The following is an 18,256-nucleotide window of genomic DNA, read 5'->3' on the forward strand; positions in this document are numbered from 1 at the left end:
CGAGAGGAGCCCAGCAGGCTCAGGCCAAGCTCCCCTGGCGGCAGAGCTCTGCGAGCGGAAGGCGGTGCTTGCCCACTAGCTGTCACTGTTTATTCAGCAGCAGCAAGGCGCTCAGCTCCACCATTTAAACCCCAGGCTGCAGCAGCAGCAGGAGGAGGAGGAGGAGGAAACAACAATTTGCAGCAAAACTCACCACCAACCAAAGTGCTGCTGCCGGTCTCAACAGCATGGTTTTGGCAACCCTAGTTTAAAATATTGATTTCTTAATTTGGGGTTCAAAAAAATAGGAGTTGTCTTATACACGGGGGTGTCTTATACACAGAAAAATACGGTATGCAGTTCGGCAAGGGAATAGCTTGACAGATATTGCCCAGGATGCAAAATGCACAGTATTCAAGTTCTGGCTGCTTCACTGTGTTCATAATACTTTTTATCCCTTTCTCAGGATTCTCCGGCAGTTTTTGGCTGCTACAGCATGTTGATAATTTTCCTGAGTACAATCTCCTTTCCCCAGTGGGAAAACATTAGTTTTAAACTAACAAGCACACACCTAAATAAAACAACAATACCCAGGCATGTAATTTTATTGTGTGCACTTGTTTTAAAACTTTAAAATTTTATTTATATTTTGATCAATTGTATGCCTATCTGTTTGTCGGAGGGTTGGTTTTATTGGTATTTCCTTATGTAAATTCCATATTGCTTTATGTGCACCACTCATGGTTTTTTGTTGTTGCTGATATAAGTGGTATATAAATCTTGTTTAATAAAATAAATGAACATTAGGAGTCCGAAGGTGGGGGCATCCCTTGCACCATATCCAGCCCCCAAAACTGCCTGTCCTGAGGTAAGAAGACAATGGCATGGAGGCACTGGCAACAAGTGTCGCTCCTCAGTCTTCTCTCCAAGTACAGTGGTACCTCGGGTTAAGAACTTAATTCGTTCTGGAGGTCTGTTCTTAACCTGAAACTATTCTTAACCTTAAGCACCACTTTAGCTAATGGGGCCTCCTGCTGCTGCTGCACGATTTCTGTTCTCATCCTGAAGCAAAGTTCTTAACCTGAGGTAATATTTCTGGGTTAGCGGAGTCTGTAACATAAAGTATCTGTAACCTGAAGCGTATGTAACCCGAGGTACCACTGTAGTTGAAGTAACTTGTTGACTAGGTCCACAGGTGTAGAAAAATAAAATCTTGCCTGCATCACATATATAACTTTGCTGCTATATCAGCCCTCTGTGTTCTCAGCCATTTTGTTCCTCAGCCACCTGGTTTACTTTTATTTTTATTTTTGACACATCTCTGCAGCCTTCTTTGTACTTTGCCAGCTGGAATTATTCTGCATCGCCTGCAGAACATTTGAGCCTCTTTAGAGTCGGTCCATCCTCTCTCACATCATTAATGCATGTTAAAAGTAAACAGAACAAGTGCCAACACAGATCTTCAGTAAGTCCTGCTGTTTATTTCTGCCCCAGCCAAAAGAAGAGACTCTTTAATCCTTATTTAAAAAAAAAAAAAGCAACGTGGAATCCTTCATTCCATTCCGTCAGTGTTTCCATACCACTTAACTTATAGAAATGCAACAGTGTTAATTAAGTGGAGGGGAAGGTGCGAAGGAAGATAAAGCCTTTGCTGCCAAGCAGCACCCAAAAACACCATTAATCACTCCTTCTAGACTTGCTGCCCTGAAATGAGCCAAAAGGAGGGACATCCATTCACTACCTGCCTCAGACTTCCATGGTACCCCAATACTGAGAGCAGGTGAAGCTCTGTGAGGTGCCTGCAGAGCAAATAGCTTAAGTTAGCTCAGACAAGCAAGCCAAGCCATGGACTGATGCAGTTAGCATGCTACAGTTTTGGAGGAGAGTTGTAAACGGGTGGGGAGGGAAAGGAAGGCGGTTCCCAACTTGCAACCATTATAGGCAGATTCTCACCATTCCTACAGAAGTAATTTTGGCTTGTGGACCCGGCTTTGGGAAAGCTCTGACATATTCGTATCTCAGTTCGCCATGTCCCGAGGTGGGGGGACCTTCAAAAACCAAGGCCACAGTTTGGACACAAGAGCTCCAGTTTGCTGGCATAAACAGGGGTGCACGACTGCACCTGCTAGCCTAACCCTCAGCATCCCCACTGAGTCTACCCCAAACTTCTCAGCATTGGGGACTAGTCACACATTCACCTGAATATACAAATAACAATATAGCGGTACCTCGGGATACGTACTTAATTCGTCCCAGAGGTCCGTTCTTAACCTGAAACTGTTCTTAAACTGAAGCACCACTTTAGCTAATGGGGCCTCCCGCTGCCGCTGTGCTGCTGCCGCATGATTTCTGTTCTCATCCTGAAGCAAAGCTCTTAACCTGAGGTAATATTTCTGGGTTAGCGGAGCCTGTAACCTGAAGCACATGTAACCTGAGGTACCACTATAATCCTCCCCACATGTTCAACCAAACATTCAAAGAATCATCCACCAGACTTTCCTGCTCCACACAGGAAGGCTGGTGGTGGACATGGAGGCAGACCCAGTGGCCACAGAGCCATGTGAGGGGCTGCTCACAGCTGCATGCCACCTCCATATACTTTATGCCCATATATGCTCTTTAAATGTATGCATAAGGCAAAAATATCATTCATACATCATGCACACGCCCTCGGGTTTGGGCATAGCTCCACGCATTGTAGGACCCAATGTCTGAACCAGGCAATCATGAATTCCAAATGGTCTGAAGACCACCTATAATTATTATCTGTGATTTTTTATCCAGATTGGAGACCGGGTTGAAACCCAACACAGCACTACGTTTTTGTTCTGTCAGCTCCTTTCACAACCAAACATTCTCCCGATCTTCCCCCCACAAGCAGCCCCTAAATCTCTTCCAACCCTCTGGAACAGATTTGGGCAGGGTACTGGGGACAGAGGGCAAGTCTCCTAGTGCAAGAGGAATCCTTGTGCAGATGGAATGCAGTAGCTGGTATCAGACTCTGATGAACCTTCAAACCAAAGCTATCCTCCTGAAATTCTCTGTGCACATATACTACCACCACCATCCGCTGTGGCCGCTGCCCAAAAGTGTCTGCAGATCAGATAAAAGTCAGTTTCCCAACAGTACTCAACGCCTGGCACCAAACCAGCCCATGTTCCCTTTACTGCAAAGCACCACAGGGATCAGAACGTAACCCCAAACGCAAAACACATATAAGCCCTCTCAGTTTGATCACCATTCCTCAGGCTGAAAATGCTACCTCAGCAGCTACAGCAGAAATGTATGAGTCACCGCGAAGAAGACTGTAAAACCTCACCAAAAAAATACATGACAGCCTAATCTCACGACAATGAAATGTGCAGAAGTGAGGTAGTTTCCTGCCAATGCCAATATTAATAGAAACAGAAGTCACCAGGAGGAGAAAATGCCAAACCCCACAGAAGCAACCCAATAGGAGAGCAAAGAAAGGGGGAGATCTTCCCCACAAACACATACCAAATAATCCCTGATTATAAGATGATTGTTTTTTGCCTGTCTGTCTGTCTGTCGCTAGAAATTCCAATCTAAAAGCCCAACTTCTAGCACTTACACTGGATCTAAAGTGTCATCTAAGTTGGAGAAGATGAGAGCAATTTTTACTGGTGAAGTGCTTGGCAGATAAATCTCAACAGGCTACCAAGGGTTCATTACAATCACCCTGGGGACCTAAATGCAGAAGATTTCTGTCCACTCAACACCGGCTCTGCTGAATGGCTCAGCAGAGATACAACAGTGGCAGAAAATTAGTTTTTGTTTGCTGCCATCGCTGCCACGAGGGAGCCTCTAAAATGAGCTGCAGCCTGGATTTGTTCAGTCTCATTCCAAGTTCCTCTCCACTCACATTCCCGCGAGCATCCCTATTGCTTCATCACCCCAACCTCCTCTGTATTCCAGGAGAAGGGCTGTCAGGAAACTGCTTAGATTCATCAGCTTTTGGAGTTGGCCCAACCTCCTTGTCCCATTCTCACTCCACTCTTGCAGAGGACTGGAGTCACCACCAGATAGTGATCTGGCCATGACTGGGAAACAGCCAAGAAATCCCTCCACCCAAGGACCACTATCAGTTCACCCTCAACAAAGAACATCACATGAAGAATATCAAATGAATTGGGTACAAAACGTTCTTGGAATAGCCTGGTGGTTCTCATGGTTGCCATAAGGTCCTGAGCCTCATCACTAAAAGTCCAAGACTACCTCCTTCAAATCAGGCAAGGCAAATATCAGGCAGCAAGCTGAGTGGTCAGTACACTAATAGAACCTTTGTTGTGTCCCAACTACCCAACAAACACTCAGAATGAAGGCTCTGCAATACATGAACCTGGAGAGGAAGATCGAACTCTTATAGACTACAATAAATCCTCCTATCTGACCTCCTTTTGATACTGAAACGAGATTCTAGGAGGGCATAATTGAGATGAGCTAGCCTGGCTTGCCTCATCTAGATTGGAAATGCAAGCCAGGCTGGTCCTTTGTAAGAATGTAAGAGCCTTGATAGCCAATAGCCCATCTAGTCCAACATCCCATTCTCACAAGGGCCAACCAGATGCCTATGGAAAGCCTGCTAGCAGAATGTGAGTGCAACAGTTCTCTCCCAGGAGCTGGTATTCAGAAGCATACTACTTCCAACAGGGGAGGTAGAACCTGTGGTGGTCTGTGCCCACCGAGACTAGTAGGGTGGAAGCCAGGGAGACCAACAGTGGGTAGAGATAGCACCAATAACAGACAGAGCCAGCTCATTCCAGTTTTGACGCCATCATCTTGCCTGCCAAGTTCTACAAGGGCAAAACTGAGTCTAAGAAGTAGGAAAAGCACTAGCAGAGCCACCCCTGAAAGAATAAAAAGGCAGGCAAAGAGGGCAGACTGAGTATAGTCTTAGATCAAGTCTTAAATGACAGCTCCTTCTCCATGGGTCAACTTTAAGCATTTAATTTCAGCAAACTCAGACTCAAGGGCATGTTGATATGGGAACCTGGGTGGTCTTGGGATAGGAAAGGGGCAGCGGCTGGGGGGGGGGGGAAGAGGAGTAGCTAGACCCCAATGAGAAGCAGTGAAAAAAGGAGGGTGCTAATCATGTTTCCATTGCACAGCAGCCAGAATTCTCTTGACCCTGTTTGCAGACCGGAATCATTAATAGCCCAGATGTTTTTGATACTTTCAGGGTGTTGGGGCAAAATACACACACACATTACCCCAAAGATGGCATTAATCTTTGGGACAGGTAAAAATCCTGAACTTTCAGCTGGGTGAGTTTATCGTAAGCATGAAGTGGCCAAGAATTTGTTTTTTGTTGAAGCTTTGCCCCTGCTTCAACCAATAGCTGCCCTGCCCTCAGGAGCCCAGCCCGGCAATGTCTCTTTTGTAATATGGGACTCATCATCTACAGGGTAAGCCCACACCCATTGGGAAAGTTCTTCCAATTTGCCCACAATTTGCCAATATTCCACTCCTAATTTTTGTGGAAGACAAATGGTCCAATATGTGTGTGTGGGACCAACCTTTGTTAATAATAGCCATGGGGAAATGATTACTGAGTGCAGTATTAGGTTATGAACAGCAGAGGGAAACCTCAGTGGAGCATCCAGTGGACACCCCACATAAACACAGCCATTTGCCAAGGAAGCAAAGGTGAGGGAGGTGGGCCTGACTCTGGCCAGCTCTGGAAGTGGGTCCTACAAAGCTAAGGATTGTTGGAGGATAAATCTGCATGCTTCTCTTCACTCTTTTAGTATAGCTAGTTCAAATCATTATTCATTTCGATTTACACTTCCAAATCTCACAACATAGGAACTACTCAACAGTGGCCGGCCAAACAGCCAGCCAACCCGCCAGATGCCAAAGGCACTCCATGAGGGCAGCAGCTCATTAGGCACTGAAGGCAAGAGTTCTCCCCTTTCAATTGCGTCAAGCACCTGGCACTCAAGAGGCAAAAGCCCTGCTGGATTAGCCTAAAGGTCCGGCATCTTGATTTAGCCCAGCACCATCATCCCCACAGTGGTACAACTTATGGGAAGCTTACAAGCAGAGCGTGGAAGTAATAGCCCTCCTGTGCTGTTGCTCCCAGCAACTGTCATTCAGTGGCCATTGATAAATTCATGGAGGATAAATCTCCCTAATCCCCTTTCAAAGCCATCTTAACGTAACTGCTATCACCACATCGTGTGGCAGCAAATTCCACAAGTTAATTATGCATTACACAAAGAAGCAATTCCTTCTGTTTGTCCTGAATTTACTGTCCATCTATTTCATTGGATTACCCTGAATTCCAGTATTACAAGAGGAGGAGGAAACAGTCTCCTTCACTCACCCCCATCCCCACTTCCTACACTCTCAGGCCGTAATATGTACTTGCAGCTGTTTGGGCTGCCATTTAATCTGTGTAGTCCACTTGACATTACCCTCAAATAATGTCATTCTCAACGCCTTCCACCTGTAAAATTTGGGCTTACTCAGTAAGGGAAAATCTGGCAAGTTGGGGGAAACTGGGCTCCAAACTGCTTCACTTGGGTTGCAGATTATTCCTTCTGATGTTTTGGGTGGGTGGATCAATAATCATCTTCTGTTCCCCTTCCCATGCCTACTACTGCCTCAATATTTTCGCGTGTTTTCCAGCTGCGCTTGTAACTACTTTCACTCTTGAACAGAGGACAAAGCAGCCAGGCGCGCACACACACACACACACACACACACATACACGAGGCTAAGGCTATTTCTTTTGATTCCTCAGATTTTCAAAATAAAACCCAGAGTACAACAGAAGTGTTCACTGAGAATTTACAACTGCCTGTCTGCTTTTGCAACTTCTTGCTGGGGATTTAAACAACAACAGCAGCAGCAACAGCACACCTGCAGCTATTTATGTACATGCCCTGATGGTAGTTAATTGGTATAATAGAATCAAGAAATTAGAAGGCAGAGACAAACACCAAAAATGAGAACACCTACAGGTATGAGCAGGAAAGACTAAAGTTGCTTCTCAATATACAAACTCAAGTAAGTGTAGGTATGAACTACTACAGTCTAAATGAAAGAAGGGAAGATGGACTAACAACTAAATACTGCTCAAATGCTGACAATGCCCTGAATTTCACTGGGTTCTAAAATTATTTGAGAGCGAAAAGGGAAATCTCACTATCCATATGCTTTATAGTTAGATTTATAAAGCTCTTCTGTAAATCCCCTTTAGCTTTGTGCTTCAGTCAAGTTAATGTTTTAGTTGTCCTTTCTCAACCTTTTCCAGATGTGTGATGTCCTTTTTCAGATGGAGTGATAACTCCACACAGTATACTACAGTAGTTGCAGACTTATTTTCAGTCCCTTTGCCAGTTCTTAACATCGAATTAGCCTTCCCCCTTTCCACTATTTCTGTACACTACAGTGAAGTATTAAGTACATTTTCCCGCTGTGATTTTAAATCTCTTTCCTAGATACTCACAGTCAATTTAGTCCATCATCATTTATGCGGTTGTATTTTATTTATTTATTTTGACCCAACATGCATCTCTCTAGCTACTCACTCTAAACTGCAGTTCTGCTTGAAGCCCATTTTGTTAAATTTTGTTGGGAGCTCACCCTGATTTGGTTTCACTGGCAAACCTTCCTACCTCACTGAACATACATGGGTTTGGGCAACTCTACTCGCGGGGCAAGAGCAGGATGGTGAGCCTGTGGCTCTACAGATGTTGCTGGACTCCAGCTCTCTTCATCTCTTGCCAACATAGCCAATGGTTAGGGATGGTATGGGGTTCACAAAGGAGAGAGTTACTGTCTTTTTTTTTTTAAAAAAAGAGGGATGCTTTTTATCCTTTGGGAGCGTGCTAAAGCTCATATGCAAAAATGTAAGCAATCTAACGCTCAGTGTACAGAACGCTTTGTGTTTTGCACCTTATTCATCATTACAGGAGTACAATACTGTTAATTAGGCTACTATTATCAACCTAGCAGTTTGAAAAGCACGATGTGCAAGTAGATAAATAGGTACTGCTCCTGCGGGAAGGTAAACGGTGTTTCTGTGCGCTGCTCTGGTTTGCCAGAAGCAGCTTAGTCATGCTGGCCACATGACCCAGTATGCCGGCTCCCTCGGCCAATAAAGCGAGATGAACGCCGCAACCCCAGTGTCGTCCGCGACTGGATCTAATGGTCAGGGGTCCCTTTACCTTTATTACCATTATACGAACAGACAACTGAGGCCAAGAAAGTTAGCCATTTGATGGTGTGTCAAAACAAGTCAACAGCAAAGGCTTGAACCCAACACTCCAACCACTGAAACATCATCAATTGGAATGGGTTCTGGTCCTTGCCCTTAAAACATGCATGCAGATTGTGCCACAGATGCACAAGGAGGCATTTTACAACTGTTAAGAAGCAGGGGAAGTGAAGCACAGCGAAGAAAAACCGGTGGCAGCCCCGGAACAGCGAGACACTGAATCTCCTTTTTCCATTCCAATGTTTCCAGCCTTCGCGGCTGCAGAATGCTGGGAGACAAGGGAAAGAGGTATTCAAAATACAGGTGCCTCACCGAGGTGTTCTGGCACTGCACACTGCTTGAATTGAAGCGCACGGCTGGGACTCTCTGCTGCCGGCCTTGGATGCCCAGGACGCACTCGTAGTTCTTCTGTCCTGACTGAGGCTGAGGAAGGTTCTTGGCACGCAGGGTAATGGGTTGCAACACTCCCACTGGGATCAGTATCTCACCACCAGGAAGCAGCTCAGGGCAGCCCTACAGGAGAGAGGCAAGGCATTTGCATGTGGTATTAAAAATGACACATTGACTCACACACACACACACACACACACACACACCCCTTCTTGTACTGTTTCCATGCACTTTTGAACGTTCCCAGTGCAGGACTGAAAGCAGAGGAGATATATGGGTCTAAAACAGAGGTCGGCAACCTAAGGCCCATAGGCTGGAAGTGGCCCATGAGGGTCGCTTAACCGGCTCATGCGCTGCCTCCAAACTGAGCCGCCCGCTCAGTGAGTCCCCCAGTGCTGCGCTAAACTGGCACATCACAGCGCGGGGACTCTTCCGCAGCATCGGAAATCGCTTCTGCACATGCCCAGATGCTGGAAATCGCGTCTGCGCATGTCCGCAGTGCTGGAAATCACTTCTGTGCATGCCCAGACGCCAAAAATCGCTTCTGTGCAGGTGCAATTTTCGGCATCTGGGCATGTGCAGAAGCGATTTCTGGCATCGCAGAAATGCAGAGATGTGATTTCCGGTACCACACTGTGCCGGCCTAGCCCACAGAGGATCTCCACTGGAGTGATCCGGCCCATGCCCGGTAAGCCTTGTCGACCCCTGGTCTAAATTATAACCAGTGTACATTTGAAACAGCAGACATGAGAGACTGGGGCGTGTGGGAGGGAGAGAAGTAGCTCCCCCCCCCCCCCGCCTGCTCCAGGCAGGCTTACTTACAAGTAAGCCCACTGGCTTACCATTCCACTGATTCTCAAGTTTTACTAGGGGCGCAATCTTGGCTCCACACACAACCCTTTCCACCACAGGAACTGAGGCTCTTTTTGCCCCCACCCCAAAAACATGACCTTTCCCACCCCCAGAGACCCCTGTCCTGGGCACAAGATAAAACCCAGGAGTCTGGCTTCCACCTCCTCCTCTTGCCTGGGGCAGCCGCGGGAGAAAGATGGAGATGAAAGAGCCTGCTGGGCGCTCTGAGTTGCCATGGAAACCAGAGTCTAGTTAATTGCTCCTTGGTACCAAAGGAAAGGTGGGGGGAGGCGTGCTGCTCTGTTTACATGGCTAGCAGGGAGGTTGGGGGGGGGGGGCAGTGACGCCAGGAAGCAATAGAGGAAATGTGGTCCTGACCTGGAGAACAATCAAGCCCTGGGTGCAACTTCCTGTCCAGACCCAAGACAATGAGGTCAAGACAAAAGGCAGGGCCAGCCGAGAAGAGCGAAGCACTAAGTTCCCTCCCCACTCTCTCGCTCAATTCTAGTGTGCAGCATGCGCGCGCGCACACACACACACGCACACACACGTCCTCCCGAGCGCACACCCGTTTTGCCAGTGCTAATTCAACCCCAACTGTTACACTGAATGCTCTGCTTCCCAGAGCCTCCGAGATTGCTGTCCAGGCCACTCCCAGCTCCAGCCACCACATCCGACCGCAACCCGAACGCTGGCCCCTCCAAGGGAGCTGCTATCAATTACCTACCCACAAAGAGCCCCGGGCGTCTCTAGGTCTATTGATCCCGCCGCCTGGGCCAGACGATTGATTATGAGCGACTGGCCCCACTCCCAGCAAATACCCTGGTCCTTCCTGCCCCCCACCAGCATTGATCCAGACCCCCCGCCCCAGCACAGGCACTTTAGTGCTATTATCGGCTGCCAATGCCGTCGATCTGCCACCCGCTGACCTTCCTCTGACTGCTTGGGATTCCCTGGTCTGTGGAAACGTACATTTGTACCAAAGATCCCATGGCAGAATCATAGAATTGGAAGGGACCCAATGGTCATCTAGTCCAACCCCAGCTAAAGCATCCATGACAGGTAGCCATCCAACGTCTGCTTTAAAACGTCCAAGGAAGAACAGCTCTTCGCTTGCATGCTACAACACAGGAAACAGCCTAAAGACAATCTAGACTTCCACAAATCTCGGTTCTCTGTTCACATTTCAAATAAAATTTATAGAGCTCATGTCATCTGAAGATATGTTGTCTTGCCAGGGCAGCATTCAGCGGTCAGGTAAAAGGATACCTTCACCTTCCTGTCCCACCTCACAACTCTTATTCCTCCTTTTTTCTGCCTGCACTGCCCCAAGCAATACACTCTGAATTCTGCAAAACTCCAAAATATTACAAGGTTGTTAGGTGAGCTGGGTGGTTATTTAATGTATGCAAAACTCTGCCTGCATTCCATATGTGTCCATACATTTGAAAGCAAAGCATCAATTGTCTTGCAGCCATTTCTGCTATTGTGCAGAAACACAGAACCCTCAAGAGAACAAGGAAAGCAGGTGATATTCCGGGTTGAAGCCACACGCAGAGAGATCTCTCCTCCCCTCCTAACCCCTCAGGCATCAGGTATGGGAAGGGAGAAGTCCCTGCCTATCAAATTGAGTCTTGAGTATGCCTGAAGGAGTGTCTCCACCCCCACCATTCTACCTGGACACTGAGGTCCAGCTCCGAGGGCCTTCTGGCGGTTCCCTCACTGCGAGAAGCCAAGTTACAGGGAACCAAGCAGAGGGCCTTCTCGGTAGTGGCACCCTCCCTATGGAACACCCTCCCACCAGATGTCAAAAAGAACAACAACTACCAGACTTTTAGAAGACATCTGAAGGCAGCCCTGTTTAGGGAAGCTTTTAATGTTTGATGTATTACGGTATTTTATTATTTTATTGAAGCTGCCCAGAATGGCTGGGGAAGCTCAGCCAGATGGGCAGGGTATAAATATATTATTATTATTATTATTATTATTATTATTATTATTATTATTATTATTGAAGCTTCAGACCCACCATACAAACTCCTATGGATTTCTCCAACAAGCAAAGGGGAGGTTGCAGGGGACTACATTGAGTGGGGAGGGTAAGAGGGGCATGGCTTGGGGTGGGTGGCGTATTGGTATCCCTGAATGAAGAATGGAGGTTCTCTCCAGGGTCTGGCAGGCATTCCCACAAGGTGCAGCGGGGCAAGAGGGAGTAAAGAACAGCTTACACTGCCAGGACTGCTCTCACCTCCGTGGTGTTGACTCGCCCTTCTAGGAAGAAGCACTTGGCAACGTTGTGGGTGCAAGTGTGTCTATATTTACACCAGTGGCAAGGGTAGTGGCTGCTCACACACGACAAGCATCTGCAGGAAGAATGGAAATAAAAAGTCAATAAAGGGAAACAGCAGCAGCAGAAGAAGCAAGAACAACAACAACAACAACAACAACAGGTGTATACCCACATGCACCCTGTCCCACAAAAGCCACCCACCCCCTTCTTTCCTGGACCTTTTCTTCCCTGTTGCCATTGTTCTGCTTGAGGATATGGAGTTCATGGGAAAGGGGGGGAGGGGGGAGGGACACTGATTGAATCAGCTCCCAAAGTCCTGCCAAAGCCATCTGCTTGCTGCAGAGGCAAGCCCGGGGGGCGAATGTTGACTGAAGCCATTGCCACAAATGGACTTGGCCGTGTATAAGGCTGGGTGCCCCAGAACCGAGAGGGGAAGCGCTTCTTCAAAATTAAACAAGAGATTGTATGTGACTTCCTATTTTAGAATGGGGGGTGGGGGTGAGGAAACAAGGAAGGAAGGAAGCGTGTGCCAAGCCATGGGAAAGGACAAGCAAGGCGGCAGATCGAGTGCTGCTGCACAGGCACCTTCAGCGCTTTGTTTCTAAAAACAAGAGGCGAACAAGGCCCAGACTCGCCCAGCCGCTCTCACCCTCTGCCCTGAAAAGAGCCCACCCACCACCACCAAACCCCTGCTGCAAATAGAGCTGCTTATGGGTCCTGGTAAAGGGGAAAGCACTCTGCACATGCTCAGACATCCTTTGCATTGGTTCAGATGCCCCAATTCAAGAGGAGTTCTGAGACTAAAGCCTAGAAAGTCTTCCTGCCTCTCCCCTGCAGAAATATTCTGAATTGGCTCTCTTTGGGGCTGTGTGTGAGAGAGAGTGTGTGTGCGTACATACTGATGTTATTGTGTTCAGCATCATGTACAGTCATACCTCGGGTTACAGATTCTTCAGGTTGGGTTTTTTCGGGTTACAGACCGCCAAAACCCGGAAATACCAGAACGGGTTAGTTCCGGATTTTGGCGCTTGCGCTTGCACAGAAGCACTAAATTGAGCTTTGCACATGCATAGTAGCACGGAATCACAACCCGCACATGCACAGACACGGCGCTGCGGGTTGCAGACACTGCGGGTTGCAAAAGTGCATCCCGCATGTATCACGTTCTCAACCTGAGTGTCCACTGTACTCTGGTGACACTCTGTAAATCAGAGGTTCCCAAACAAAATTGCTTGGAGTTCCCCTGGAAATCTATCTTCTGAACAAACAGAACAAACAGAAAGATGCAGCAACAAATGGGCACTCTTTTATGTATCTATATTTCTACCTACTTCCTACAACATAGTAAAAAAGATGTTGTAAGTAAGACACCTTGAAGTCTGTAATTATAAATTTATTAAAATCAACCATAGTAACATTTGCATTACACACACAAAAATTAGATAACGAAGGATAATATGAAAATAAAAATTACAAATAATATTAAAAATAATAGTAATGAAAAGGCTGAACCTGGTGCACTGCTATCAATTTATTAATGTTGGAGTCTATTTTTGTCAGCAGCATTCTTAAATTACCATGATTAGCTATTTGAAGTCAGTTTCATTTTTTAGTTAACAGATTTGTGACCAGTCTGAAGCCATGTTCCACTAAATATGATGAAGGAAATGCAATTAAAAACGTTTGTACTATAGCTGCAATCCACTTCCCAGGCCTGGGTGAAGCCAAAAAGTGTTTAGCCAAGCCCAGGAAAACCCCGCTGGATCCAGGGGAGGCGTGGTCGCCATCCTGCAACGGTGCCCAACCTGGCGGAAAGTGTCATGTACAAATCGTTTTTCAAAATTCTCTTCTTTCTTTATGCTTCTAGCACCCTTATTTTTATTCAATGCCCCCCAATAGTATCCAAGGCTACTACCACCCCGCCCCCTGGATCATTCCAGTGCCCCCCAGGGGGCGATATCACCCACTTTAGGAAACACTGCTGTAAAAGTTGGTAGAAGGAAGCGGGGGGGGGGGGGAGCACTTGCTGAAGAGGGAAAAGGTAACAACTCAGCCTTTACATTAGTTTTCTTCCTTGTTTTCAACCCACCTTTAACCCAAACATGCATTTGGGGATCCACTGATTATTTATTCACCATATATTCAGATTTATTATTATTATTATTATTATTATTATTATTATTATTATTATTATTATTATTATCATCATCATTAATACCCCAGCCACTCTGGGTGGCTTTCAGCACATATCAAAACTTATGTTAATAATTTAATAATAATAATTTATTATTTATACCCCGCCCATCTGGCTGGGTCGCCCATTTTAGATTAGCCCATGATGCAAGTCGTGGGACCTGGCTCCCCAGCTGGAGTTCACAGATTATTATTATTAGTAGTAATAGCAGTAGTAGTAGTATTTTATTTATACCCCGTCCATCTGGCTGGGTTTCCCCAGCCACTCTGGGCAGCTCCCAGCAGAATACTATTATTATTACTATTTAGTAAATTTATATACTGCCCTTCGCCAGAAGACCACAGGGCAATTTACAACACAAATGTAATGTCATATAGACGTCCTTAGCAAAAGGCATGCAACATGGGTGCTTTATGGGTGAGATAAGAACTCCTAGGAGCGTTTGGGTGGCCATTTTGGGCAGCAGGATGTTGGCTGGATAGGCTTTTAGTTTGCCAGATCAGAGCTCTTCCTAAAGGGAAGAAATCAAGACTAAGGAGCATTGTCTTGGGGCGAGGGGACAGTTGCTCAAGCTGGGACCAGGTCTGGGGTCTGGAGAAGGGAGATTATGGCCCCGGGGTCAAAACTCACGTGCGCAGAAGGCTGCAGTCGTAGAAGACAAAATTAGTGCTGGCGAATTCAACCCCCGTCTCCTTTGAGAGAAGTCGGAGTCTAACAGTGCGGACATCACCTGAGTTGGTATTGGGTGGGGTGGGGGGTTGGAAAGGAGAGAGATCAGTAAGCATCTGTTTGCAAGATCACATTCTACATTAACTTGAAGGTACACACTCAAAATTAGGAAAGCAGATGACGCTCCTCTCTCATAAGCATAAGCATCCGATTTACAAAGTTTGTGTCTGGATGTGGGCGGAGAGGGAAGAATTCTGTTCAATTACCATTTTCTGAACACCTCTAGCTGCAAATGGGAAAGGAAGCACCAGAGTGCTAGCCAGTCTGTACTGAGTGATCTTGACAGCTCAGCCCATGAGTGCAAGCTCATGATTTAAAGAGGGTCCCCTGCTGAAGTGCTGTTTGGGTCCCAACCTTTCCTCCATTTTAGCAGCAGCAGCAAATGCAGCACATTCTGAAGTGCTTCACATACAAAATAGCATTGTAATCATTATGACACAGTGGTCACAAGCACACCATACATTTAAAGCACTCTTATACTACTTTGAATAGCCATAGCTTAACCCAAAGAATCCAGTGATTCGTTAATGGTGTTGAGAGCTTTTATGAGACCCCGATTTCCCTCACAGAGCTACAATTCGTAGTGTGATTTAACAATCAGTCACTCTTCCCAATGAACTCTGGAAGCTGTAGCTCTGCAGGGAATACGGTCTCCTAACAATTCCCACCACTCCTTGGAAACTTGGGGGAAGCCATGACTGTTTAAGGTGGTACAAGAATGCGGGTGGCGCTGTGGTCTAAACCACTGAGCCACTTGGGCTTGCCGATCAGAAGGTCAGCGGTTCGAATCCCCGCGACGGGGTGAGTTCCTGTTGCTCGGTCCCAGCTCCTGCCAACCTAGCAGTTCAAAAGCATGCCCAAAAGTGCAAGTAGATAAATAGGTACTGCTCCAGTGGGAAGGTACCGTATTTTTTGCTCTATAAGACTCACTTTTTCCCTCCTAAAAAGTAAGGGGAAATGTGTGTGCGTCTTATGGAGCGAATGCAGGCTGCACAGCTATCCCAGAAGCCAGAACAGCAAAAGCGATCGCTGCAGCGATCCCTCTTGTTGTTCTGGCTTCTGAGATTCAGAATATTTTTTTTCTTGTTTTCCTCCTCCAAAAACTAGGTGCGCCTTATGGTCTGGTGCGTCTTATAGAGCGAAAAATAGAGCGGAAATGCCGTTTCCGTGCCCTGCTCTGGTTTTGGTGTTCCATTGCGCCAGAAGCGGCTTAGTTATGCTGGGCACATGACCCGGAAAAACTGTCTGAGGACAAATGCCAGCTCCCTCGGCCTGTAAAGCGAGATGAGCGCCGCAACCCCAGAGTCATCTGCAACTGGACTTAGTTGTCAGGGATCCTTTACCTTTTTAAAGGTAAAGGTACCCCTGCCCATACGGGCCAGTCTTGACAGACTCTAGGGTTGTGCGCCCATCTCACTCAAGAGGCCGGGGGCCAGCGCTGTCCGAAGACACTTCCGGGTCACGTGGCCAGCGTGACATTGCTGCTCTGGCGAGCCAGAGCCACACACGGAACGCCGTTTACCTTCCCGCTAGTAAGCGGTCCCTATTTATCTACTTGCACCCGGGAGTGCTTTCGAACTGCTAGGTTGGCAGGCGCTGGGACTGAACAGCGGGAGCGCACCCCGCCACGGGGATTCGAACCGCCGACCTTGCGATCGGCAAGCCCTAGGAGCTGAGGCTTTAACCCACAGCGCCACCCGCGTCCCTTTTACCTTTTTAAGAATGCTTTAAATGTCTTGCGTGGATGTGCCTTGTAAAGCAGGTCAGTGTTACTGCATATCACAGTGAGAAATGGTAGGAGTCAGGGGCTAGGATAGACAGTGGTTACTCCATAGCCACCTGTTATTATTAATATTATTAATTTTTTTGTACTGCCTTTCATCCAAAGATCATGGGACAGTTCACAACATTAAAATACAAAATGAGAACAAAAAAAATGTAAGAAAACAAAAACAAACCTAGGTAGCATGTTCATGCAGATTAGAAACTTCCTCCCAGCTCATAGCTCTGTCTCTTAGAACTACTGTGCTTCACCAACGTTCCCTCCCCACCTCCAAGCGCTCACCGTATTCCCCAGGGGGCTCATCCCTCAGTGTAGGAGAAAGGCATCGGATCCCTCCGTCCACCTGCAGTTGCCCCTCGCTCTCTCCAAGGCTCTCAAAGGAGCAGATCACACCGGCCGTCAGGTCTGGGGCATTGTGGACAGTAAGCTGAAGCTGGAAACACAGCCCAAGAGAGGGCAGTCACTAGACAGTCACTAGACAGATTAAAATGTTTGGGAATTACATCCAAGGGAAGGAGGAGGGCACCGTGTGTGTATTCTCTACCCTAGGGGTCACTTTTCAGCCCATGAGCACATTTGCAAGCTGGATAAACTGCCATGGGCACACACTGCAACCAAGGACATTCTGCCCCCTGTTCTATTGGCTACAAGAGAATGCTTCGTTCAAGCTGAATTTCAGCAGGGCAGGAGAGGGCAAAGAGATCCTCTGGTGCCAAGAAAACCTTCTGTGGGTGCATGCGTTGCATTGGCAACCTGTGTGCTACATGCCCCCTGACACATTTTATGCCACAAGATAACTCTGCAGCATGCATAAATTATAGAGGTGAAGAAGAAATTTCCATGCCTAATTATCTTAGTTCACAAAACACTTTCTGCAAACGTTAATATTTTGCAAAATTAGTTTTGTTTCTATGAGCTGGGTTGGGTGGCACAAAGCAAGAAGCTATGCAGGGCCCTGAAGGCGTGCTGGAAACCTTATTCAGTGTGACTCACCTGGAGATCCTTATGAATCTGTATTGCATGGCCAATACCATGTTCTGCAGTCCCAGCAGCCTCACGGCCTTGGCCCCAATTGGCACAAAGCACAGAGCGTCTCGGGTACAAACCTGAACAGCTGGTACCAGAGCTTGGAATGGTGGTGAAGGAAAGTGGTAATTAAGCCACACACCAGTTGTGGGGCTCAACCAATTAAGCTAGCTTACTGGTGCAGTTTGCAAATAATTCTATAGTCAATGTAGTTGGTGAGTCATAAAAGAAAACAATTGCCAGCAGACTGTCTGATGACTGTCTTCAAAGGGCGTCGCGAGGACAACTCCAGGCTAGGAAATTGAGCCTAGTATTTACATTGGCCATTTTGGATATCTTGGGCCTAAACTGTGAAGTGCTTTACAGGTCCTAGCCAGCACTTTGAATTGTGCCCGGAAACAGACTGGTAGGCACTGGAGCTGCTGTAGAACAAGGGAAGGGTCTGCACTCTCTAACCACCTCTGGCCAACAATCTAGCTGGAGCTTTTTGGGCCAGCTGGGAGTTTCTTAGCACTTTTCAAAGAGAGTCTCACATACAGCAGGCTACAGCAATCGAAACGGGATGTAGCTCAGGACTGACTGTGTCACTGTGGCATATATTATTCAGAGAACACAAGCCTAAGGAAAGGACCCCTCCTTAGAAAGAGGGGCAGGATCAGTATCTTCCCACTTCACCACCTGCAAACACAGAAGAGGTTCCTTGCCAAAGAAACACAGGAGAACGGAAAGCCAAAAATCCAGGCGGGCGCAAGGGGTGTACACAGGACT

The 18,256-nt window shown here is 47.0% G+C and overlaps 1 protein-coding gene across 4 annotated transcripts in view; it reads right to left on the reverse strand.

The window, feature by feature from the left end:
• PLXNA3 (plexin A3) overlaps positions 1-18,256 on the reverse strand; it is a 72,238-nt gene that overhangs the window by 32,523 nt on the left and 21,459 nt on the right. For all 4 annotated transcript variants that reach the window (XM_083419268.1, XM_083419269.1, XM_083419270.1 and 1 more), the window contains exons 7-10: positions 16,745-16,895; positions 14,581-14,680; positions 11,715-11,829; positions 8,537-8,737 (exon numbers count right to left, since the gene is read on the reverse strand). In XM_083419268.1, coding sequence (XP_083275394.1) covers positions 8,537-8,737; positions 11,715-11,829; positions 14,581-14,680; positions 16,745-16,895 — 567 coding nt within the window. The remainder of the gene's footprint in view (positions 1-8,536; positions 8,738-11,714; positions 11,830-14,580; positions 14,681-16,744; positions 16,896-18,256) is intronic.

This window comes from Podarcis tiliguerta, assembly GCF_965153285.1.
Source record: "Podarcis tiliguerta genome assembly, chromosome: 17".
Lineage (NCBI taxonomy): Eukaryota > Metazoa > Chordata > Lepidosauria > Squamata > Lacertidae > Podarcis > Podarcis tiliguerta.